Source organism: Sminthopsis crassicaudata, chromosome 4 (genome assembly GCF_048593235.1).
Source record: "Sminthopsis crassicaudata isolate SCR6 chromosome 4, ASM4859323v1, whole genome shotgun sequence".
NCBI lineage: Eukaryota > Metazoa > Chordata > Mammalia > Dasyuromorphia > Dasyuridae > Sminthopsis > Sminthopsis crassicaudata.
In genome coordinates, this window is record NC_133620.1 from 467,492,830 (window position 1) to 467,518,353 (window position 25,524).

Here is a 25,524-nt window from a genome sequence, read left to right on the forward strand (position 1 = left end):
GCCTTTCACATGTAAGAGAAAAGTGGACTCCCACATGGAGAGAGGCCCACTTGTGGCAAGGGCTTAGAAGGAGGCAGAAGAGACATCCTGACCATTTCTCCTCTCACCCTTCTATAAGGAGACTTTCAGAAGTCCTTCCGGAAGGAGGAGAAAGTTGGGGCTGGAGGTCACCCTGTTCTCTTCAGAGAGAGGAGTTACTGAGGTAGAATTACCTGCTCCTTTAAATGCTTTTAGTCTAAGGGTTCTCAAACTACGGCCTGCGTGCCAGATGCGGCCCACTGAGGACGTTTATGTGGCCTGCTGGGTTATGGCAAATGGGCTGAGGGGCAGAGGCAGAGTGTGAGCTTTTTTACTATATTTTTTACTATATTTTACATATATATATATATATTTTACTATAGTCCAGCCCTCCAGCAGTCTGAGGGACAGTGAACTGGCCCCCTATTTAAAAAGTTTGAGGAGCCCTGGATGATTAGGTTCCATCTAACTTCTGATCGCTTTGTCATTTTGGGGAAGAAGAGGGGGCCCCAAGTTCTACATCCCAGGCTTGACACCCTACCCATGCACCACCAGTTCCAACCGGAACACAGTGAACAGCAAAGAAACTCATTTCCCTGGGAAGCCAAAGAGATTCTAGGAAATCAACATGAGGGGACACATAGGAGCCAATACAGAGGGAAAGAACTCTCCCACTTGGAGCGAGATAGCCCAGCTCACCAAGACCACCATCCTAGAGCTGACCCCAGAGGAAAGTCGTCCTACTCTCTGGTATAGCCAACGGGCAACGAGGACAGGAGGTTTTCCCATGTCTGGCTTCTGTGATTTGAAGCAGGGGTGGCCACCTTCTCTCTGAACCCACAATGCCCGGAGTCTGGAAGGCCACCTGCAGCTTGGGCAGCGCCCAGAAGGGGAAATCTCTGGCTCTCACCGCCTGTGCCCTGCCCTCACCTGGCAGCCAGGGGGACAGAGTCCGACAGCCACGGGCTAGATGGCCCCCGAGAGCCTTATTGTCTCCAGGTCTGTGGCCCTCAAAAATCCCGGAGGAAGGCCAGAGGAAGAGCCTCTTTTGCAGCAGCTGCTTTCCTGCTTCTACCCCTGCCCGCCTGGCGGCGAGACGGCCGGACAGGAGTGTGTCCGACTTAGGAAGGGCCAGGTAAAAGCTCAGCTTGGGAGGCGCAGAGCGAAAGGAGGCAAGGCCACCTGGTCAGGGCCCAAACGGGAGGGAGAGCCGGCCCCTCCTCAGACCGATGCCGCCGGGGCACGTGAAGCGGAGCGAGCCCTGCCAGCGGCTGCTAACGGGGGGTGGGGGTGGGGGTGGGGGGGCTGAATAACAGTCGCCTCCCTTTGGGGCCTGGGATTCCGCCTGGGAGAGCGGAGGGGAGGCTCGAGGCTCGGGTTGGAAGGACCTCGGGCGCGGGCTCTGGAGACGAGGACCTGGGCTCGTTTGCAAGTCATCGCACACCTGGAAAATGAAGTCGGCCTCTAAGACCTCCAAGATCGCTTCCCGCTCGGGATCTATGCGATCCTGGGATCCCTCTAAGGCTCACTTTCCTCCCTGGAAGTGCCCGGAGGCCCCGGCTGGCTCTTTGTCTGCGAGGCCGGGGAGCACCGGGTGCGGCCCCTTTGCCAAGCTCGTCCCCCCGAGCGCCGCGGCCGGCGGAGGGGCCTGGGCGGGCGGAGCCTTGTCCGGGGTCCCCGCCCACCTGCGCGCAGCCGCCCCCGGGCCTCCAAGGGTTAATGGAGAAACCCCACGCCCCTTTGACGGACGGAGCGCAGCCCACCTCCCCGAATTTGAAAAGGCGGCTCGGGAGGGGGAGCCCGGCCGCGTGGGCACTCGGACCAGCAGCGGGCATCTCCGCCGGGACTCGGGACCCCGGCCCAGCTGAGGCGCCGCCCCACGCCCTCCCCAGGTCTCGGGGCCCCCCATGTCCCCCCTGTTTGGGGGAGCGGGACTCGAGCGGGCGCGTCCTTAGCGGGCAGGCGGCCCCCCGGCCCCCCGGCCCCCCGGCCGCGATGAAGCTGCCCCTCTTCCTCCCCTGGGCGTGCTGCCTCTACGGCTGCACGCTGGGCACCGGCTTCCTCTACCCCTACCCGTCCGCAGCCCTGCAGCCCAACTACCCCGAGCACGGCTCCGCTCCTCCGGGCAGCGGCTACGCGAACCGCCGGTGAGTGGGCGGGGGAGGGCTGCCCCTGCCGGGCTCGGGGCTGCGGCACCTTCCCCGGCACCGTGTGGTGCCTTCCCCCGTCAGTGACGCGCCGCGCCGCGGAATTAGAAGCCTCCAGTAGGAAAGGGGCGAGCGTGTGCGGGGACAGCTCCGGACCCGGGCGATGGGCACCGCGGGGCCGCCCGGCAGGGGTGGCGGGGTGGTTGGGGGAAGCGGAGCGCCGGGTCTGGAGGGACCTCGGAGCTCACTGAATCCCCTCCCCCCATTTTCCTGAGGGGGAAACCGAGGCGCGGGTAGGGAGGAAGAAACGGGGCTGGTATCGGCCAAGGGAGCTCCGGTCAGTGAGGGCGCAGACGCCGCCGGGGAGCCCGGGCAGGCGCCCCTGGGGCGAGCCGCGGAGCCCGGGGGCCATCGCGCGGCTGGGCTGCCCCGAAATGGCCCCAGGTGCGGATCCGGTCCCCGGAGGTTTCATTATATATATTTTAGAAACGGCTTCCAGAGACGGCGCTGCCCGGGGAAGTGCTCAGTCCAGAGACTAGCTCCGAGCTTCGGCCCCCGGACAATCCCGCCTCGGCCACGAGGGGGCGCGCCTGCCACGTTTATCCCCCACAGCCCCTCTTTGGAAGGGATCACAGCCGGGAGATTACCTGGAGCACTCCCCAGAAAAGGCACGAGGAAGTTGACCAGAATCCCCTCTAATCCTGAGGGAGCCCCCAGGCCGGGGCTTCCCCTCCATCCCCCAGGAAGCCAGAGGCCTCTCCCCCGCCTCCCTTAGATCTTGTTCTAGCCGGAGTCCTCCCTAAAACAGCCGGACCCCCCTCTCTGCGCCGGGCCTTTAGTCAGGAGATGTGTGCCCGGACCCTCGAGGAACCGCGGCCTTTGTGCCCACCTCGCACTGACAGCGCCCGACGGAAACCGGGCTGGAGAAGGGCCCGCTCAACGTTCTAGAGCCTTCGCTCTTCCACAGCGATTCACTCTTTATCTTATATTGTATAATATATTATTTATCCAGTCCGGGGCATCCGGACGTTTTGTTAGATTTCAGAAACTAGAACAAGAGGGACCCCTTCCATTCTGGGGGTGGCGCCCCCTTGGCCCGGCGGGCAGTCAGTGGGAGGAGCCTGTCCCGAGATAAAAGAGGAGAGAACAGGAGGACTGACGTTCTGGGGTGGCAGAGCTAAGGGAAGGAGAGGCTCCTTGTTGTGAAACAAACCGTCCCTTGTCATCCCTGCTCAGACTCCCAGGAGGTGGATGCAGGGCTCGGAGTTAGGATGGAGACGTTCAGGAGCGAGTCCCGAGTATCCCCTCCCCCCACTGAGAAATAAAGCTTGAGGAATGTTCGGTCTGGTAATTCTAGACACTTCCACCCCCGCCGCTTCCTCCTTGTTTCCTTCCCTGCATTTATGTGGAGATGTTAAAGTACCCCCCCCCCAGGACCTGTTTCCTCGCCCCTTGACCTTTCAGAGGGAAAATCCTGGCGGGGAGCCCCCTGGATTAAGGGAGGTCCTTCTCAAATGAGTTTTTAATTTGTACTTAGGGCTCTGATGGCGGAAAACCGCTCACATGGCTGTCTAGTCTGTGGGGGGAGGGCAGCCTTGAAACCTCTGACCCCGGAAATGCAAGTGATGGGGGGGAACAAAACTGGTACTGACCCATCCAGACCGAGGCTCCCGCTATCCCCGAACCCAGACCGAACCAACCTCGTTCTAGGCCAATGCGGAGTGGCTGACAGCAGAAGGGAGAGTTATCCCGCCTCAATGCGACCATTTGTAAACTGGGATTCCCGCTGGACCAACTTTTATGGCTAGAAGGGCGGAAGGGCAGAGATGTGTGAGGGTGGGTGTGTAATATTTCATGTAAAAGTGTCTCACTCTCGGAACAAGAATTTATTCATCTACTGTGGGCACTGAATGCCCAAAGGGAACAGTTCCTTCCCCCCAGAAGCTCACATCCTATAGGAGAAAAAAAGAATCCAGATATGAATATAAATAAAATAAATTCAAGCAATGTGAGAGGGGAGGGAAGAGCTTTGTCAATCAGGGAATCGGCAAAAAGGTTTTCTATAGACACGGAAACCGAGCTTTGAAGAAAATTAAAGACTCTAAGAGATGAATGTCCAGACAGGCAGTGGGGACAGTGTGGACAAAGGCCCTGAAAGGAGAGCAAAGCAGAAAGTCAGTTTGGCTGGATCAAAGGCTGTGTTGGGGCGAGAAGTCTAGTAAGTTAGAAGGGCAGGTTGCACCCCAGTTGAGAAGGGTTTCTAGAACGAAATATGGAAGAATTTGTACTTGAAGCGCCTGGAGTTCGAAGAAGTAACGGTCAGATTTTCCGCCGGCTTCGTGGAAGATGGATTTTTGAGGGAAGTGACCAGTCCGGGAGGCCAACGGGGAGTCGCTGGGCAATAATACAAGTGGGAGGTAAGATAGGCGCAGTGTGTGAGCACCAGGCTTGGAATCACGAAGACGCATCTTGAATGAATTCAAATCTAGCCATAGACATTCACTGTTTGATCCTGGGCAAGTCAGTTACCCTGGGGAGTCTCAGTTTTCTCATCTATAAAATAAATGGAGAAGGAAATGGTACATTTTGCCAAGAAAACTCTATGGACAATATGGTCCAAGGGGTCACACAGAGTTGAATGTGATTAAAGAAGAACCTCTCTTAAAACTAATTTCTTCTGGAAAACTTTCTCTAAAATCATTCTGATCTTTTCAGAAAGTGTTTCCTTAAAATCTAGGTCTTATTTAAATTGGTGTTTGTTTTTGTATTTCTCATTCCTTGTCTCATTTCCCCTCTTATATCTCCCTGGAGTGCCTAGGCGGACATACTAGACTTTGCACATAATGAGTAAATGACATGTTGATGATCTTGTTCGTTTAGTCATTTTAACATTTCTTGATTTTGGAAAGAAAGCCCTTCATGTGACGTGAACAAGTAAAGCACTAGGGTTCTGATACCACCGCAGTGGGAAGACACATGGATGTTGTTAGTAACTTGTATGAGACTCCGCCAGTGTGATGGCTTGCTAAAAGAAACGGTATAGAAGGTGTCATCAAAGACATGTGCGGTAAGAAAAGAAGGCCAGGCTTTGTCACGCAGCAAGTTTGAGGGTAGACAGCCTGGAAGTTGCACTGTTATCTGAGATATGTTCAAAAATCCAGGGAAAGGGTTATTAATCTTTTTTATGTCATAGACACCTCTAGTCATCTGTTGAAGTCTTTGGATCCCTCTCCAGAATCGTGTTTTTCAATGCATAAAATAAAACACATGGTATTACAAAGGAAATCAATTTTATTGAAATAATATTATTAAAATAAAAAAAAAAAACTTCACACAATCCAGTTAAGAACCCCTGATGTAGTGGAAGGTCTCTGATATTGGATAGCCGAATGAAAGGTTATAAGTTAAAACAATTTGCAAGGTATTGAAAGCATGGATGGGTTGTAATCTGCACTGTTTGGTGGAGGGACTACCTCCACTGAAAAAATTATGGCGTAAAAGTGTTGGAAATGTTTCCTTCCATTGTTTAAAAATCAGTTTAATTTAAATTTTCAAATAAGAAGCATTGACTTTCTTTCCTTCCTATCTCCCAACAGAAAAGAAAAACAAAAATCTTTGTCACATATATGCAAAGTCAAAACTATTTCCTAAATTGTCTTTGCTCACGTCTGTTATTCTGCCTCATGATCTCCTTCACAGTCATGGTTTGTCAGCACACCGATCAGAGAGTTCTTAAGTCAAGGCTGTTTGATTCAACAATGTTGTTATTTTGTGAAATGTTCTCCTGGTTTTGCTCACTTTATTCTGTATTATTAGTTCATGAAAATTTTCTCGGTTTCTCTTTTAATCCTCTTTATATACAACTATATTTTGTCACATTTATGTATCGGTATGGATTCCATTGTCCCCCAATTTATGAGTACCTTCTTTATATCTAGTTCTTTAGTAAGAATAAAAAGAGTATCTGTAGATATTTTTGTACCTATGAATCCTTTTCTTCTTTTTTTTGATCTTTAAATTTAGGTGTTTGGATCTACCAGATATATTAGGGAGTCATGTATGCACAGATAAGTAACTTTTGGAGCACAGTTCCAAACTGCTTTCCAGAATAATCTAATTCATAATTCCAGTAAGATCACAATAGTTTATGTTTTCTAGCAGCCTCTTCAACAATTGACATTTTTTTTTCATCATTTTGGTCAACCTGGGGAGCATGAAATAGTTGTTTTAGACTTTTCAGGTTGTTTTAACTTGCATTTCTCTAATTATTAGTAATTTGAAGCATTTTTTATTTCTATATGGTTTTTGAAAGCTTAGATTTCTTTAAGAATTGCCTGTTTATAAAGTTTGACCAATTATCACTGGAGACAACTAATTTTTTTAATAAATGTGAATCCATTCTTTAAATATACTGGAAATGAGAAACTGCAAATATATTTTTTTAGTTAACTATTTCTTTTCTAATTTTAGCTGCATTGGTTTTGTTTATGCATTTTTAAAAATTTTACATAATTATTTCCCATTTTATCCTGTGTTCTTCTGTATCTCTTACTTAGTCATGAACTTTTTCCCTTTCCGTAGATCCAGAAGGAAATTTCTTCTTCATTCTTCTAGATGTTACCTTTTATTTCTAAGTTATGGGGCATGAGATATTGGTTAACATCTCGTTTCTGGTAGACTACATTTCAGTTTTCATGTTAAGCTCTGTTACTTATGAGAAGCCTAGGCAGCAGCTTCATACCCCTGTAACCCTGAAGGGTCATGGTGGGATCACAGACTTGAAGCTAGAAAGAACTAGCTTTTTGATTTTATAGATACGGGAACTGGGGTTGGGACTGACAAAATGGTTTCTCAGAGACTATTGAATATAAATATGTGTGTATGTAAGTAACACATACATGTCTGTATCTTTATATATGTGTGTATGTGCAAATAGTTATGTATACATGTAAATATGAAAATTATCATTAGAATTTATATAACACTTTCAAGTTTCAAATCCAGTGGCCTTTTCACTGCCCTGTGATATTTCTCCTGAGTAGAGGTCTGATCAAGCTGCCCTTGGGTATTTCTTTGTGGTACTGACTGCTTGCTCTTTCTCCCTAACTTTTTTGAGTCACTTTAAAGGTTCTGTGAGATTCCATGGTTTAAAGGATTTTTCCTAGGTATGGGATGGAAAAAGAAAGTGTTTCTTGCAGAAATCTTAGGAAGCCCTGAATTTAAATGTCTGATGCAGCACTTTCCAAATCATAGGGCTTTCTCCGTACCCTCATTCTATTATTTTAAAATCCATTCCCAGAGCAACAACTCTTTAGGCAGGAAGAATATAGGAATTTGAGACCTGACTTGTGCCAAACTGGTCCAACACTTCATTAAAGACTCCAGAAAATCTGATCTGTTTGGTGTGAGCTGGACATTATCCAATTGTGCCAGGAGCAGAGGAAGGGAGCAAGAAACACTAACCATAGTTGGACTTTTGAGAATGTTAGTGCAAAGTGTCTAGGGATTTTGTGGACTATCATATGGAAATGTGTCCAATTCATCCAGTTCTCATCTTTGAATATTTAGGAGTCCAAAACCTGCTTAACTCAATATTCTTTCTCACCTCCCCAAAACCAAATGTGAGACGTTTCTCTTTGGGGGCCTTCAAAGAGACCACCTTGAAATAAGCCGGGGTGAATCTGCATTAATAATGTAATATTCAAAATGAGAAGTATGGGGACCATAATACTTTCTTTGTTCATGTGACCCACCATCTTGATGCAAAAATACTTAGGATAGGGTTAGAGAAGAAATTTCTGGCTCTCTCCCTTTGTCTTGTTCTTGCTGTGTCCTAGGCAGTTTAAATCACTGCTTGCTTTCAGTTAAATCACTACTCACTTTCAGTTGATTAATAAATGTTTAATGAGTATATATGTAAAAACCTGTGTTCTAAGTACTGTGGTGAATACAGACAGAACATGCTTATCCTCCAAAACTTGACTATGAAGGAAGACAGACATTTAAAAAAAAGATCAATTGACATTTATTGAACCCCTACTATATGCTAGATAACTGAGGTACAATTAAATCAAAATCTATTCTTGGGAGGAGCTTCCACTACAGTGAGAATACCATTCATTGTCTTCAATCCAGAGGTACAGACAGGAGCCTGGTGGCTGTGGGATGGGGTGATTAATAGATGCTTCCTGGGAGAGGAAGTCTCTTTGTTGCCTAGAATTATTTCCATACAATTTTTCAGTGAGCTAGCCTTAGGAGCTCTACCCAAAGGAGGAGGATCAGAAACTTGTTAATCTTTAGGGGAAACCAGCCCATTCAAGGGACAAAGCAACCACATCCTGGTTGGCTTTTTGGAAGCACACCATCACTTTCTCATACCCTCTGGCAACCTGTTGTGGTTTTAAATAATTTCCTATTGCAGCCACTAAAGTTTGTATTTGCTGATAGGAACTTGGAGCATGAAGACAGAGGGAAGGTCAAGAGTTTTGATTCAGTTGGAAATGCCAACTCTGTTTAGTAGCAGCCTTTCCTTTATCTCTGCTCTTGCTTGATCTTGGACCACAAAGTCAGTCTCCCCCCCCCAATCCTCCTCTCTTTTCCACACATTTTAAATTTAATTTAATTTTAATATATGTTTACTTTTTATATTTTTTATTTTACTGACTCTTTCTACATGTTCCCAAGCTTCTTTCTATATAACCTACCTTCTTTTCTGAAATGGTTTTGCTAAGGCTTAGGATCTTAACCCAGACCTCATCATCTCCCTTCCTGGACCTTACTAGTTTTCTCTCTCTGCTTCTCTCTACCTCTCTCCTCCTTTTCCTTTCCCAACAAGGAACCTCCTTATTCTAAAAACCAAATAAACTCCTTCCTCCTTTGCATCTGTACACCCTGCAGGGTTTGTCCCCACTCCCTTTTCCCCTTTGCTGATGAGTTTCTAGTTTTCTGAGTCTACCTGATGACCATTTTCTCCCTTCACTCCTTGCAGCTTGGCTTTACATCCGGCCATTTAAGTCAGTGATGGAGATCTTACTGGAATGGCCTTTTCTTAGGACTTGTTGGTCTCTGGGCCATTTGATGCTATTGACCAACTCTTTTTTGGTACTCTCTGGGCTTCTGTGATATTGCTCTTCATCCAAACTTCCACTTCTTCAGTCCTCCCTGGGCCCCACTGCTTAAGCTTCCTCCTCTTGCCCACTAAACATGGGGTGTAAGGGGTGTTGGGGGAGAACCAGTATCTTTGGAATCCATTTTTCACCCAGTTCTCCCCTGTGGCTCCAAGAACCTACAGCATCCTTAGTGCCTCATTCTGAGCACAATTGCCACCATCAGTGAGTTGGGACATGTCTCCCCCAAGCCTCCAAAGACTCCCCTCAGTGGAACAAGTAAATGAGAATAAGTTGTTCCACCAGCCATAAAGGCGGCTCAAGTCCGTACCGTGGAGTGCTGAGACATTGAGACAGCGAGGTCATCCTGGGCACTCTCCAATGTGGTATAATCTGCCGGAACCGAAATTGTCTTTATTTTTTTTAAATAGTATTTTATTTTTTCTAGTTCAATGTAAAGACAATTTTTAACATTCATTTTTACAAAATTTTGAGGTCTAGATTTTTTCCTTCCTTTCCCTCCCTCTTCTCTAATAAGATAAGAAATTTGATATAGGTTATATATGATATATATATCTCATGTAAAACTTTTATATTAATATTTATATTAATTATATATAATTTATATTAATAACATATTAATCATGTTGTAAAAGAAGAAACAGGTCAAAAGAAAAAAAATCATGAAAAAATTAAGTAAAAATAATATACTTTGACCTTTCTCTGGATATAGATAACATTTTTCCTCACGAGTCCTTTGGAACTGGATATTGTATTGCTAAGAATAGCCAAATCCTTCATAGTTGATCATTGTATACTACTGCTGTTATTGTGTCCAGTGTTCTGCTTCTGCTCATTTCACTCATCATCAGTTCATGGAAGTCTTTCAAGAGTTTTCTGAAGTCTGCCTGCTCGTCATTTCTTATACAATAATAACATACCATTAATTCATATACCACAAGTTGTTTAGCCCTTCCCCAATTAATAGACATCCCCTCAGTTTCCAGTTCTTTGTCACCATAAAAAGATAACACAAAAATTTTTGTACAAATAAGTCCATTATCCTTTTTAAAAAGTCCCTTTGGGATATAGACCTAGTGTGGTGTTGCTGGATCAAAAAGTATATACCCTTTGGATACAGTTCCAAATTGCCCTCCAGGATGGTTGGATCAAGAATTAAAATTTTTTTTCGATTTGTCGTTGCCCTTAGTTCTTCTTCATCATGATAGTTTTTGTTCTTGCCAAACCATCACTGCTCCTTGAGATTCTAAACTTTTCGGGGACGGGGATTGAATCCTTTCCCCTGTTTGTGTCCCCTATCACATGATCCCATGTCTTACACACAGTAAGAGCTTTACAGATTTGCTAAATTGAATTGTGCCTTCCCTCACCCTGCCTGCCACAGTCATGCTGGGGAGCCTGGGAGGGAAGGCTTTGTTGTACCTCTGCCAGTGGGAAGCGGCAGCTGGGCCCTCTCTGGTGGGTCCAGTTTGCATCCATCCTCTGGTCCGTGAGGGAGGATGGGCTCTGCTCGGGACTTTGCTGGTCCTCCCTGCAGTTTCTTGGTTGTGCATCGAGGCTTCTGGCCCAAGGAGACCCCGGGTATCGGAGAGCACGGCTGGCTCGCAGTGATGGGCTTTTCAGTGCCAGTCCCCAGTCTCAGGGAAGATGATGCTCGCTTTCCTGTTTGCCAGCGGCGGTCTGGGTCTCGGCCAGTCCCTAACAACATCTGGCATTTTTATCATTCTTTCTCCTCCATCAGGGCTTATCTGCCTATCCTGCATGTCTCTTTCCTGCCTACAATGATTTATTTGGCTATAGGACTGCCCCAAGGGCTCATTCATCCCGAGCAGTTCCATTTAATTTGTGATCTGATCCTGCAGCCTGCTTGGCCCTTCTCCATGGTCTCCATGGCCAGTGATGAAAATGAGAGCGAGCTCCCTCCACCCTTACCCCAGATTCTTCATCCAAGTTTAAGAAATGCTTCCCTTTTACTCCCTATCCCCACCTGCAGCTGGATTACTCCATGTTAACACAGTTTTACAAGGATATGCCCATAAGCATTAATGTTAACATTTCCAAATCCTGTCAGGACGTGTCATGGCTCTGTTTGGGAAGGAAGCCTACTGTCACCGGTGAAGGATGTTGTGTCAGCACACTGGAGCTCCGCCAGGGACTCTCCATCCCTCAGAGCTGTTGCCCTGCGGCCTGGACCCATCCTCAGTGCACAGGCTTTATGGAGGGGTTCCTGGGGTACCATTCTGCCTGAACAGGAGGGGAGGAAGGGTTAATCAGATGATAATGCTCAACAGTTCCACAGAGAGAGCCGAGAGGATCTCAGGATTGAAGCCCTCCTTCTGTGCTTTATCATCTTGTTAACATTGGGTCTTGTCACATCCCTGGGCCTCAGTTTCCTTATCTGTAAAATAAATTGCTTCGCTTGATGGTCTCTTGGAGCTCCCTTCCCAGATGCTAGGCCCACCATATGGAACACGTTTCTTACAAAATCGCAAAGGCTTCCAAACAAAAGGGAGGGGTGGAGGAGGAAAGCAGCTGAGGCAAAAGACTGAAGTTATTTAAAGCTAATGTATGGTGAATTAGTTTAAGCCAATGAACAAATACAGCTGGTTTGGTTCATCCCTTCCAAAAGGCAAAGCAAAAAATGTTGGAGAATATCTAAATCTTATTCAGCTTCTCAAACTGGAAGAAGTTTTTTTTTTTAAAGTTCTTTAAAACAAGAGGAATGAATTAGATTTCCCCCTCCACCCCCCAGTTTCTCTTTGCATGGCTGAATGATTTCATTTGCCACAGCCCCAAACCGTGGTCTGTATTCCTGTCTTGCCGAGTCCTACTTCTTCTCCTCTCTTGCTACATTTATTTGCCAGAATGAATGAAACTCTCATTTTTTTTTCCGATTTTAAAATATCTTAGTTTTAAAAAATCTTTCTCCTGGGACTTTGCTTTCTGATGTCTCTTTTGCAAATTCAAGGCTGGGGCGGGGAACAGCTGATTTCTGTCTCTAACACACCTGTATGTACTTGGTGCTGCTGATGCTTGTTTTGGAAGCGGAGGTTTCTGGGTAGTTACATCTGAAATACATTACATTTAAAACTTCATTTGGAGGAAATATGTGCATTATTACTAATTAGCATTATGCTTATTAGTAAATGTTTATTTATTGATTGAGCCATCAACTGTAGTTACTGGAGAATTGTGGGATCTCACAGCATCACCCAAGTGCTCTGGGCCTAAATTCAAATACAGCCTCAGCCACTCACTGACTATGACTTTGGGTAAGTCATTTCGCCTCTGTCTGCCTCAGTGACCTCAGGGTAAAATTAGAGCCACTTACCTCATGAGGTTCCTGTGGGGATTAAATGAAATACCGGAGTGCCCAGCTCATAGTAGGTGCCTTTTCCCTGTTCTTTCCCCTCTTTCCCTGGCTCTGGAGGTGAAGGAATTTTTGAATTATCTAGTCTAACTCCCTCGTTTCCCAGATGTCTCTTCTTCTCCACTTTTAGAAGATGAAATCTAATTATAAACAACATCAGGGGCAGCTTTAACCAATCTGGAGCACAAACATCAGGGGCAGCAGGGAGCAGCTAAGGGTTACCAGTAACTCATCTTGGCACCTGCCCCGTCTAATCTGGCCCAGAATAGGAAGCCCCTCCATGGATGCCCCCGTCATGTGCTCATTCAGCCTCGCTCCAGTTTGGGGAACAAAGACTCCATTTTTGTGCATGTCGAATTGCCAGGAAGTTGTTGTTTTTGTAATGGTCCCAAACTGCCTCCTGGTATCCTGCCTGCATCTCCCTCCTGGCTCTGCCCTGTGAACTTGCCAGGCAGAGCAGCTGGGGACAGAAGTCACGTCCTTCTGCTGCCCACTTTTAGCTTCTTTCCCCTTTTCTCTAAAGGCATCCTCAGCACTTCTGTCGGAAGCACTTACTGGTGTGTTTTATCTAGACTGATTGCTCCTTAGGGATCATGCTTGTCTCCCCGATAAACCCGGAACTCCTTCAGGGCAGAGATCACGTCTTCCCGTCCTTCCCAGGGTCCAGAGCCAGGCAGAGTATGGAAGAGAGGCTCCTTAGGGGCAGCCCTGGAAGATTTGGAACCCCAGGGCAGGGTGAGAGAGAGTGAGTTTCCTACCAAGGACCTCTAGATAAAGAACCTGATGTTCAGAGTGGTTCAGAGTCATGTGTCCACTTGACCACGGAGCTGGGATTTGAATTCAGATCTTTCTGAAAGTCTAGCTATTTTCTCCCAGTGGGCCATGCTGTCACTCCAGTCCAGACTTGCTGACTGTGTCTGTGGATAAAGGCTGGGTTCTTCCAGGTCCTAAGTGTGGCCGGACCTTGGACCTTTCCTCTGGCTATAGTGAGGAATCTGGCCCAGGCAGGCAAGGGATTTACCTGTGGACACATGGCTTATACGTAGCAGAGGCAGGATTAGAACCCAGGACTTTGGATTCTAACCCCCAGACTCCAGCTCATCTCATTTTTATTCTTGAGGTCCATCCCTTTCAGCCATGTCTTGGTGACCCCACTTGGGGTCTTCGTGGCAGAGATGCTGGAGTGGTTTGCCCTTTCCTTCTCAGATGAGGAAGCTCAGGTAAGCAGGGTTAAGTGCCTTGCTCACACAGACACACCCAAGTCTGAGGCCAGATTTTAACTTGGGAAGATGAGTCTTCCCTCCTCCAAGCCTGATCCACCCCCTGCTGCCCAGAGCTCTTCAGGACGCGTGCAGAGGGACTTGTTTTAGGGCACTGGGTGCAGTTGGCGGCCGGGACTGGGGCAGCCCCGTGTGGGGACAGCTGGCTCAGCTCCGGAAACAATCCATCCCCCGTTAATCCCACGCCCCAGCAGGGAATGGAGGGACGGGAAGGAGTTCATGTTACTGTTGGCCAGGAACTGGGGATTCAGTGGTCTCGGATGTCTGCACAGGGCGGCTTGGGGGGTGGTATAAAGAATGAACCGACTTCAATCCACAGGGACTGTGAGTGGTCTCCCCCTCCCCCACACCAAGACATGCTGCCCGGTCCAGCGCCTGCTGGAGGAGTAAAACTGGACCTTTGCCATCCCTTTGGGAAGCAGGCAGATCCCCCCAGCAGCCGATTTTATAGTCCAGGTGGGAGGCGATGGGGACCCGGACCAGTGTCGGAGGAGAGAAGGGGTATGTTGGAGAGACCTTTCAAAGGGGGAGTTGACAGGCCTTGGCAACAGCGGGACTCTGGGAGCTGAGAGTGAGGAACCAGCCTAGGTTGTGAGCCTGAGGGACTGGGAAGCCAGGGGGGCCCCTCTAGATCAAGATATTAATAACGTATTATCAATATATTAATATAATATACAAATATAATGTATTTATATCATACATATTTACACAATATATATAAACTATATATTAATGGGCTTTAGGGGGAAGGATAATGAGTTCTGCTCTGGACATACTGAGGTCACGGTGTTTCCTGGACATCCAGATGTCTCCAAGGCAATTAGAGAAGCGAGATCCGAGGTTGGCAGAGGGATTGGGGTGGAAAGGTAGCTTGGAGAACCCCTGGAATTCGTCCTTTAAACAAAACATAGGAGCCAATGTGCTCACCTAGAGAATAGGGCAGAGGGAGAAGAGAAAAGACCAGGGCAGAGGGAGAAGAGAAAAGACCAGGGCAGAGGGAGAAGAGAAAAGACCAGGCCAGAGCTCTGACGGGCACCTGTGTTAGGGGACATGGCTTGGGGTGAACCCGGTGAAGGAGAGTGAGAAGGGGCAGTCAGAGAGGAAGAGGAGGAACTAGGAGAGAGAGACACGGGGACCCCCAAACTGAGAGGGAAGAATCAAGGAGAGGTCAAGGGGAATGAAGGCTGAGAAAAGGCCTCTGGGTTTGGCCATTAGGAGATGATAGCTAGCAAGGGACTCAAGGACAAAGGGGGGCTCTTTCCAGGATGGGGAGCCTTGGACGTGGTCGTAGGCAGTGGGACATGAGCCAGGGAAAGGGAGAGAGTGAGGGAGAATGGGGGAAGCAGAGGGGTAACCTGGTGCAGAAGGTGGGAATGGGAAAGCTCGTCCAGGCCAAGGGAGCATAGGACTTTTCATTGAGAGAGAAGGCAGGGAGGAGGCCACAGGGCCTCGGAGTGAGGCTACACCGGGGCATTGGGAAGGAGCAAAGAGACTTCTCGGCGTAGGTCGCCCGCCTTCATAAATGCTCCTCTGTTGGTGGCCCTGGTCACTGTGGGAGGCAATCTTCAAAGCCAGGTCTTCTCAACTCAAGCGCTCCAAACCCCAAACAACTTCTTTAGGGCCTTCTGTGCTCACTTCCCCCAAAGCAACCAGACTTAGCTTTAATTGGGTTGTCTAAGATCACAGCTCTTAAATAACACAATATAATTTAAATTATTAATTAATTAAAATAAAAAATTTAAAAAATTTAAATTAAAATACAGATTAAATTACTCAGCTAATGAATCTCTGCATTTAGTTGGAACCTATGAAGGAAACAATGGGATTCATCAGCAACCAAACATGGATAATTTAATACGCCATACCTCCCAACGAGCCCTGTTTTCACCTGGCTTTGCGTTAGCCCCTTGAAGGCTCTACTTTTCATTCGTGTTCGTGAAGCCCCTTGTGGCTCGTTGCTCTGCCAGTGTCATCCTTGCTGTAGGTGGACCTCGGTGCTTGCTGCCCTACGTGCTGATGGTCCCAGGACAGAAGGGCCATCCTGTCAGGGAGCTCCCAGACTTGGCTTGGTAAGAGATGACAGAAGAAGAACTTGTTTAATAAGTGGGAGGAGTTTGGCACTGTTTGCTCATTTGTAAATTGAGGGATTGGATTCTATAATCTTCACAATCTACACTTCTATAATCTTCTATGTATCAATAACTGAAATTAAGTGAAGATTCACAATTGTTTATGACAGAAATGTGACAGAAACGGCTAGTGTTTTGCCGCTGCTGTTCCCTAACTCGGCCCATTTTTTAGGGCCTTGAGTTTTCTGATTCCCTCCTAGAGAGTTTTTGGGGTGTCTCTTATCCCCACATTTTAATGCCTATTGATTTTTGAATTTGCAAGTTAGGAAAACATTTTTAAATAACCCACATGCGTAACTCAGGAGCAATGATCCCATATGAGGGTAAGTTTCACTTGGGGGGACTCTTGGTGACTGGAAAATGGAAGAGCTAGACAGCGGCTCTGTTTGAGGAATGGGCTGGCGCACACAGAGGCTTCTGGGGGTTCTGGAATTTTCTGTGATTTTTGTTGACTTATCGATGTGTGAGAGTTTTGATTGTTAAATGATGTCGTCCTCTCCCATTTGGGGCAAGTTCTATAGAAGGAGAGAAAGAACAGTGGGAGAGAGGGGAGGGAGGGAGGGAGGGAGAGAGAGTGTGTGTGTGTGTGTGTGTGTGTGTGTGTGTGTGTGTGTGTGAGTGTGAGTGTGTGTATGTGTATAAGGGCTCTTTCTTGGGTGGAGCTCTCCATCCCATGCCCCCATTATACTAGAAGCCGCTGTGAGACGTGTGTTTCATGGACTTAGGCCCCAGGCTGGGCAGTGGGAGGCAGAGCGATTTCCTCTGGGGTCTCTCACCAGGTCTGCTCAGTCCTGAGCTTCCCGGAGCCCCCCGAGTCACTTGGCAGATGCTGGCTTCTCAGGGCCCCATCCTGCCCTGCCCCGGCCTCCCGGTGATCCTGTTCAGTCTCCTCTGGGAGAGAACTTCCCATTCTGGGTTCCCTCCTTTTCCTTCTCCTGCTTCCCCGCTCCGGCCTTCTCAGTTTGACCTGTTAACGAAAGCCTGCTGTGCTGGGGTCAGAGCAACTGCTGACTGGTAATGGAAACCACATCGAGGGGTGGGAACGCCCTGCGAAGGGAAACGAGGGGATTGCGTTCCCCTCTTCGGCCTGGCCACAACATGTGCCCACACGTGCACAGGCGGGTTGTGCTTCTCCTCTGTGGGGCAGGATGGTGCTCTGGGGGTTCGGTCATAGGGGGCCTTGTCCCCTTTTCATGTGGTTAGCTTTATCTCCCTACGTTACTGTTGCTTTAATCATGTCCCATGCTCTGCAGTGTTCTGGGCACTGATACTGGAGCAGGTTGTCATTGCCTTCTCCAGCTCATTTTACAGATGAGGAAACTGAGGCAGACCGGAAGAAGTGCTCGGGCCAGGGTCACACAGCTCGTCCATGATGGGCCAGATTTGAACTTGAGTCTCCTTGACTCTAAGCCTGCCCTCTGCCCCTGGGCCACTTAGCGGCTCTCTAATAGAAACTCCTCAGGCAGGACCTGCACGATAGACTTTTGTATCTCATGGGTAGAGTGGGGACTCGCCAATGTTTTATTGCTGTGATGGATAAACCTACATGGCAGAGATCCTAATGTAGGAGAAGGAAGGTGCCCTGGGATTGAGTAGCCTTGTCACGTGTGAGCAGCACTTGGTCTTGGTGCCAGGCTCCCACCTGTAAGATGGAGGGTGGGGGAGGTGTTCAACTAGATCCAGCTTCTTTTTTCTTTTTTCTTTTTAAAGCTTTTTATTTTTTTATTTTTATTTTTATTTTTATTTTTTTTTTTTTGAGGCTGGGGTTAAGTGACTTGCCCAGGGTCACACAGCTAGGAAGTGTTAAGTGTCTGAGACCAGATTTGAACTCGGGTCCTCCTGAATTCAAGGCTGGTGCTCTATCCACTGCGCCACCTAGCTGCCCCAAAGCTTTTTATTTTAAAAACACATGCATGCATGGATAATTTTTCAACACTGACCCTTGCATAGCCTCGTGTTTCAGATTTTCCCCTCCTTCCCCCCCCGCCCCATATAACAGGTAGTCCAATACATTAAATATGTTAAAATATGTTAAATCCAATATGTGTAAACATGTTTATACAATTTTCTTGTTGCACAAGAAAAATCAGTAGATCCAGCTTCCTAAACTGTGGGTTGTGACTCCATGTGGGGTCTCACACTTGAATGTAGGGGTCATGAAGTTACGGTTTATTATAAGTAAATGTTTGATTTGTATACATAATTTATATACTGCATCTCTAAGGTCACATAAAAATTTTTTGGGCAAAAGGAGTTGTGAATGAAAAAAGTTTCAGAAGCTCCGTAGCCTTCCTTCCCCACCCTCAACCTGTGATCTCATTACTTAAAGATTAAGATGTCTATGAACAAGAATCTGTTTGCCAAACTAAAGTTTGTATGTATTCGTATGGTTGTGTCTGTATTTGTATCTGTGTATGTGTATTTGTTTTTGTATCTATATTTGTGTTTATATGTTGTGTATGTGTCTGTATTTGTGTATATGTTGTGTATGTATGTGTATTTGTATTTGTTTTTGTATCTGTATTTGTGTATGTGTTGTGTATGTATTTGTATTTGTATTTGTGTAAGTATGTATGTGTCTGTATTTGTGTATATGTTGTATATGTATATGTATTTGTGTATGTGTTGTATTTGTATTTGTTTTTGTATCTGTATTTGTGTATGTATTTGTGTATGTATATGTATAAGTATGTGTCTGTATTTGTGTATGTATTGTATATGTATTTGTATTTGTTTTTGTATCTGTATTTGTGTATGTGTTGTGTATGTATTTGTATTTGTGTATGTATATGTATGTGTCTGTATTTGTATATGTGTTGTGTATGTATTTGTATTTGTTTTTGTATCTGTATTTGTGTATGTGTTGCATATGTATATGTATGTGTATACTTAGATATGTATTCTTGCATGTGTGTGTATGTATTTATAGCTGGGTTTGTGTGTATGTGTTGTGTATGTATTTGTGTATGTATATGTATAAGTATGTGTCTGTATTTGTGTATGTATTGTATATGTATTTGTATTTGTTTTTGTATCTGTATTTGTGTATGTGTTGTGTATGTATTTGTATTTGTGTATGTATATGTATGTGTCTGTATTTGTGTATGTGTTGTGTATGTATTTGTATTTGTTTTTGTATCTGTATTTGTGTATGTGTTGCATATGTATATGTATGTGTATACTTAGATATGTATTCTTGCATGTGTGTGTATGTATTTATAGCTGGGTTTGTGTGTATGTGTTGGGTTCTTTCTCCAGCTCTTCTCTGAGGCAGGGATAGCTGTGGCAAAGAGGGAGTTAAGAAAGTTCAACACGATTTTATAATTCAGTAATTCACTTAAACTTTGTGGGCTTAGTTAGGACCTAAATCGGAACTTTTTTCAACTTCAAGTTAACATTGATCTGGCGAGACTGTGACCCGTTTGTTCCGAGGAAGTTCCAAGTCCCGAGGCTTTTTGGAGCCCGGTCAGCGCTTGCCTAGATCTGAAACTTCTGCTTTCCCCTCTGCTGGAGAGCTGCGGGTTATTTGGTGAAGCTGCTTCTCCTGGGCTCCCTGTGCTCCTAACTTAACACAAGGAGGGTTAGGGAAATGTGGCGTTTCCCCCAAACAAAGCCTGTTTGCTGCAGTGCCCGATTTGTGCAGGTCTAATCCTGAAATGGCCCCCATGTTCTAGGGCATGGCACAGGGAGGTGATGCTCTAGCAGGGCAGGGCTCTCTGAGAACACCCCTGGACCCCTACCCAGGCCCACTGCGGGGTACCAGGAATTGGTGGGTAGGTACCCCCAGCTCATCAGTTCATACTTATTAAAAGGTAACTGGATCAGCAGTCAGAAAAGTGTGAGAGGGCCCCGAGCCAGTTCTGCTGTTTGTTTCCTGGGCGGCTGTGAGCAGGTCAGCCAGCCTTGTGAAGACACTGAACAAGCCGAATGACTAAAGGGCATTTATTAAGCACTTCCTAGACGCTACACACTGATGCCGGGGAGACGAATACAAACAAGCAAAAGAATCCCTGTTCTTGAAGAGCTTACAGCCAAAAGGGGAAGAAAATGCCTTCCCCAGGGACTGGAAAAGGGGGAGGGTCTGGTGAGAGGAGGACTAGGAGGGTCAGAGAGAGTGCGTGGTCTGGAGATGGCCAGGATGGCCTGGTGACAGGCTGATGGAGGAAAGAGCTCCCAGGGCAGGCCTTGGGTTGTGGCGGGAGGTGCAGCTGGTGTGGCTGGGCGAGGACTAGGACCAGATGGGGCCTTCCGGGAAGGTGTCTTCTCCCTCTGAAGGCTTTCTTTCTGGTCACCCCAAAAGGGATTGAAGCTTTTTTGTCAGTTGGCCACAAATGGGCCTGTTGGGAGGCCTGCTTTGAAGCCAGGAGTAAAAACCCTCCATCCTCAGTAATTCTAACCAAAAAATACTGAACAAAACCGCCATAGATCTGATTAAAAGAAACCTTTGGAGTCAGAAAACTGCAAGTCATTAGTTTTCAGTTTTTTCATGTGTGACCGTTGGGTGGCCCACTCCCCACTCCAGGGGATTCTACAGCCTAAGATGGAATTAATTTTCTCTTTCAATTCCACAGTGAAAGCCACAGACAAATGAAACTTGCTTAAATAGTCCCTTGCCCCAGAGCAGAGAAGTTACAGGACTGTAGACATACTTCTGGGCCAAATGTCTGGAGGAGAATCCACCCTGGGCCGGTTCCTTCTGGGGAGCACGATGGGAACCATATCCCACAGTGACATGTGGAGAAAATAGAGGGGGTGAAGAGGGAAATAACGGGCTCCACAGTGCCCAAGTGGGGCATCTTTCCCCTCCTCTGCCAGGGCACACTTGTAATTACTTTTCTCTGGTGTCAGGTCTTTACCGAGGCGTCCTTAGTGGTGCCGTCCCATATGGAGAGGCCCAGAGGTGAGGGCAAGGGGGAAGGCTCAGCCACAGAGCCTTAGTGAAGGAGCAGCAGAAAGAAGACCCAGACCCCATGGGGCCCTTGCCACTCTGGCTTGGGGGGGGGTGCACAGTCTTTATCTGAGTTTTGTTCCCATCCTGGGATGGGAGTTGTTTTCTGCTGGGATACTGTGTCCTGGGTTAGAGAGCTTCCTGACCTCTTCCGTTCTTCTAGGGGGCTACCTCCACATAACTTCTGATAATGGGGGCCAGTCTGTCCTGAAAATCTCCCAGGGTGTGGGGACACCGAGTTAGCCCTTGTGCTGTAACAGTCAGTGAGGTGAACTGACTGCTGAAAACCAGCCAGCCTAGAACTGGCAGGGAGCGCCCATGGTCGTGGCTATCTGGTCTTGCAGGAGTTGGGATGACATCTGGGCTCCACGGCCGATGGGCAGGTCACCCATCCCCTACCCCAGTCCGGGGCCAAGTGAACCAATGGCCAGTACCCAAAGGGCTGCCATGCAGTCAGGCCAGGTTCGTAATGCTGTTGCTTTGTAGATTTAGAGTTTGTGATCTTTAGTAGGAGTTCCAGCTTCTCCTGGTTAACTCTTTTTTAAACAGCCTTTCTCCCTAATGAGCGTAAGAGATTCTCCAAGGCATAGATTGCCTTGGACTTAAGTGACTCTCTCATATATAGGGTCTTGCTGGTATGGCCACAAAATTTCGAATGTTTTGTTGTTGCAGATAAAAGATACATAAATAATTTAGTTTAACATAACTTTTACTTGCTCGGCATATTCTGTGCGCTAGATTCAGAAAATAAGCAAAATTACACGTTGTACTCCCTGCCAAGTGTCAGACTCTGAGCTGACAAAGAACTCGACAAAGATGGCTGCCCTCGTGGACAGGAAACTGCACGTGGGCTGGTCTCTCCCACAGTGTGGATACATGGGAAAGACTCACTGGAAGGAATACTGGCTGTGAGGAAAAAAAAATAAGGTTCTTATTGTACGATAGACACTTGGCAATGTTCATGGGGGTCCAAGTTTCATCTGCTGAATGTTGATGGTTTTTTAGCTTCTTTTTATTGTTGAGAATTGTGGTTCCACGCTAAACCTCGAGTTTACTTGAAATTTCCTTTTTCAAAGCTCTGTCCCAATCTACGATAATTTGGGGAGAAATAATAATCAGCAGAGATGAAGGGCGTCATAAACTTTATTGCTGGACTAGCCCTGATCTATTAACTTATTGTCACTGTGTTACCAAGGCTTTCATTCTGAACAGACTTGCAAAATGTAAACATAGTTTTTCTATAAATCTCTTCTGTTAAGGAACAAAATTTAGGCAACAGTAACAAAAGGAGAAAGTTTTATTTAGACAAAATCTCTTGGAGTTGTTTTTAATTTTTGAGTTAGTACTTATTACTTAGAATTGGGCTATTTCCTCCTAATTCTGTCTTCTGTAGCCTTTTAATGATGGCTACCCAGGATGTAGAGGGCTCACTTGTAGTAGATAAAATATGCTGTGCTGTTTTATGACCTTTTTATGTAACAGTAATTTAATTCCTTAAATAGATTGTAAACTCTTTGAGGTCACGGACTGAATGTTATCCATTGTGTCCCCCAGAGTGAGTGTGGGGCAGAAATCCTTGCTGGCTAGCCTCTGTCCCATTTCAGAGAGCCAAGAGGTAGGACTGGTGCCTTAGCCCTTTTCTCTGCCTCCACCTAAGGCAGATTTTCCTTGTTTTTTCCTTTTGTTTTCATCTGTTGGCCTCCTGAATTACTTCATATTTATTTTGTATATATTTAAGTGGACATGTTGTTTCCCCTCAATAAAATGGAAATTCCTTGAGGGCAGCAATTATTTCATTTGTGTCTTGTGTTTGTTAGTTGACTATTAGTATAGCCGGAAGATCCACCTTTTTTTAATGCAATTCAAGCCTTCGTTAATCCTTGCTGTCCCATCATATTGTTGACTAAGATTAAACTTGCAGGCCACCAAAACCCCAGATCTTTCCTAATAAATAGCAGACATTCCTCCCCATCTTATTTGTGATGTTTATTTTTTGAACCCAAGGGTAAGACTTTGCATTTATCTCAATTAAATGTTACCTTAGTCAAAGAACCTTGGTTTTCCGGGCTGTCAGGATCTTTTGGGATCCTTACTGTTATGCAGTAAATTGATTATTCTTCCTTGCTTGTCATCCAAAGATGTGATAAATATACCTTCATGTAAGGGATTGATAAAACTGATGGCCAGAATAGGCCTAAGCAGAGATCCCTAGAACAATTCGCTGAGGGGAGACTTCCTTCCAAACATTGATGACTGTTCTTTGGTTCCGACTGTTTAACCATATCTGATCATATCGTTGTCTACTCCACATCCCTCCTTAACAGGCACAGCTTTAATGCTTTTATCAAGTACTTTTCTGAAATCTAGGTAAGCACTATGTAGCACTTCCTTGGTTTGCCAGCTTAATAACCTTTCGAAAAGGAAGTGAATTTAGTCTGGCGTGACGTGCTTTTGATGGAACCATGCGAGTTAGCTAGTTTTTTGCGAACACCACATCCTTTTCCAGATGTTCGCAGACAATCCCTTTAGAAATGCATTTTAGAATTGTGCCGGAAATTGAAATGAACACTGCCTGTGATCTGAAGATTTTGTGACCTTTCAGAGTTCCCCGATTATGATGGTGATCAGCTTCTGGTCGGTTCACTTTCCCGGCACAGCGTTTTTTTGGGGACTTGAAAGCCCCCAGGGCAACTTTGTGCTTCATCCTGCTTTCCTTATGTCTTGGATGTCACTTCCCCACTACACATTTCAGAGCTGTCCTTTCCCATCCAAAGATCATTATCCTTGGCAAAGGAAACAAAAGGGAAGTCGGATTTGAAAAGCTCTCCCTTTTCCTCTGTGGTCTGTTATCACTGACCTCTCTTGATCACAATTTGGCTGAGTGTCTCTCTTTCTCAGGACATATTTTTTTCTTTTCTTTTTTTTTCCTGAGGCTGGGCTTAAGTGACTTGCCCAGGGTCACACAGCTAGGGAGTGTTAAGTGTCTGAGACCAGATTTGAACTCGGGTCCTCCTGACTTCAGAGATGGTGCTCTAACCATTGCACCACTTAGCTGCCCCTCAGGACATCTTCTAAAAGTGCCATTGTTTGTCTTTACCTTCTCTGGCCTTATCTCCTGCTTGCCAGCACTCCTGACGCTATCCTGAGATTCTCTGGCTATTAGTTCTTTAAATTATATAGTGAGTTTCCTGAGCATAAACAAACACACTGGTCCCTTTTTTCTCAGCTTCCTCACTTGCCATCACCTCACTGTGCCTTCACGCATTCCTCTAATGTCCTTCCCTCCTGATTCCACCACAGTATCCTTTTCCAACAAGGAGCTACTGCATCCCATTCTTCTGGAAGCTCCCCTAATTCTCTTTGCATTTTCTCTTGCTTCAAATCATTTTGTGTCACTCCAACTTGGAGTGACCCAACACCCCTGATGCTTTGCCCTGCCTTTCACTTACCATTCCACTTCATGTATCTGTAGTACCTTAGGTTTTTTTTTTTGTTTTGTTTTGTTTTTTTTTGTTTTTTTTTTTTTTAAGCCAGACCTGTTATCTCTTTGGAGTCGAGAGCTGAGCAGTTTTCTCAGTGAGTGAGAAGCCTTACAAAGCTTGAACCCCCATCTTTTAAGCAGAGCCAAAGACCAGAGGGGTCTAACCCCGAGGTGCTGTCCAAGGTCCTCTGCCCCTTTGCATTGCATGCATGCCATCACCAAAGGCTGCTAAGAGCAGAAGCAATGTCTTGGGCAGTGGTCCTCACACTTTTTAAATAGGGGCCAGTGCCCTGTCCCTCAGACTGTGGGAGAGCCGGACTATAGTAAAAACAAAAGCTCACACTCTGTCTCCGCCCCTCAGCCCATGTGCCATAACCTGGGGTCCTCAGTGGGCCATATCTGGCCTGAGGGCTGTAGTCTGAAAACTCCTGGTCTTGGGCATAGTAGCCACTCAACCAATACTTTTTCTACAGGTAATTTAGTGCATTTTGAACTTTTAAAAAAATCAAACAGCAACAAGCAAAAACCAGTTATGAAGAAAAAATCGATAACTAGTTTTTCTTTAAATAATCAAATCGATTGAGTGAATTAAGTTTTTTTTTTTTTTTAAAAGCAAATCATTCTTTTATAAGTAGACACAAATTTAAGTAAAACCTCAAGTTCCTGGTTTTAGCCAGAAATTAAACAGTCTTTGCCCTTTGCATACATGTAACAGAAAAATTAAATATACAACATCTATCAAGTAACTTACAGGGAGTGAGCACTTAGCAGGTAGGGGACAGTGGAGGTAGTGCAGTTTTTGTTCAAGATGGGCTTCTTGGATGAAGTGTTGCTTGAGCTGGACTTGGAAGGAAGCTGGGATTCTAGGGGGCAGAGGTCAGGGGGAAAAGCATTCTAAACAAGGTGGATAGAATGTTATAGATGGGCAATGGCAAGAAGCCTCGTTGGACTAGAACATTAAGTTTGGGAAGGAGAGCACTGTGAAGTAAGTCCACAAAGGCAGACTGGACCAGACTGTGAAGAG

The 25,524-nt window shown here is 46.2% G+C and overlaps 1 protein-coding gene across 14 annotated transcripts in view; it reads left to right on the forward strand.

Moving 5' to 3' along the window:
- The window catches only part of COL26A1 (collagen type XXVI alpha 1 chain), a 190,875-nt gene that overhangs the window by 25,218 nt on the left and 140,133 nt on the right, over nt 1-25,524 (forward strand). For 3 of the 14 annotated variants that reach the window (XM_074264206.1, XM_074264207.1, XM_074264215.1), the window contains exon 1: nt 4,450-4,582. The exons of 5 other annotated variants lie outside the window; for them this stretch is intronic. Coding sequence is in view for 4 of the 9 variants with exons in the window: in XM_074264203.1 (XP_074120304.1) it covers nt 2,014-2,165 (152 nt within the window). In the remaining 5 variants the exon portion in view is untranslated. Of the gene's footprint in view, nt 1-1,740; nt 2,166-3,868; nt 4,002-4,449; nt 4,583-25,524 lie in introns of those variants that run through there. 6 more of the 14 variants (XM_074264203.1, XM_074264202.1, XM_074264205.1 and 3 more) reach the window with 6 other exon arrangements.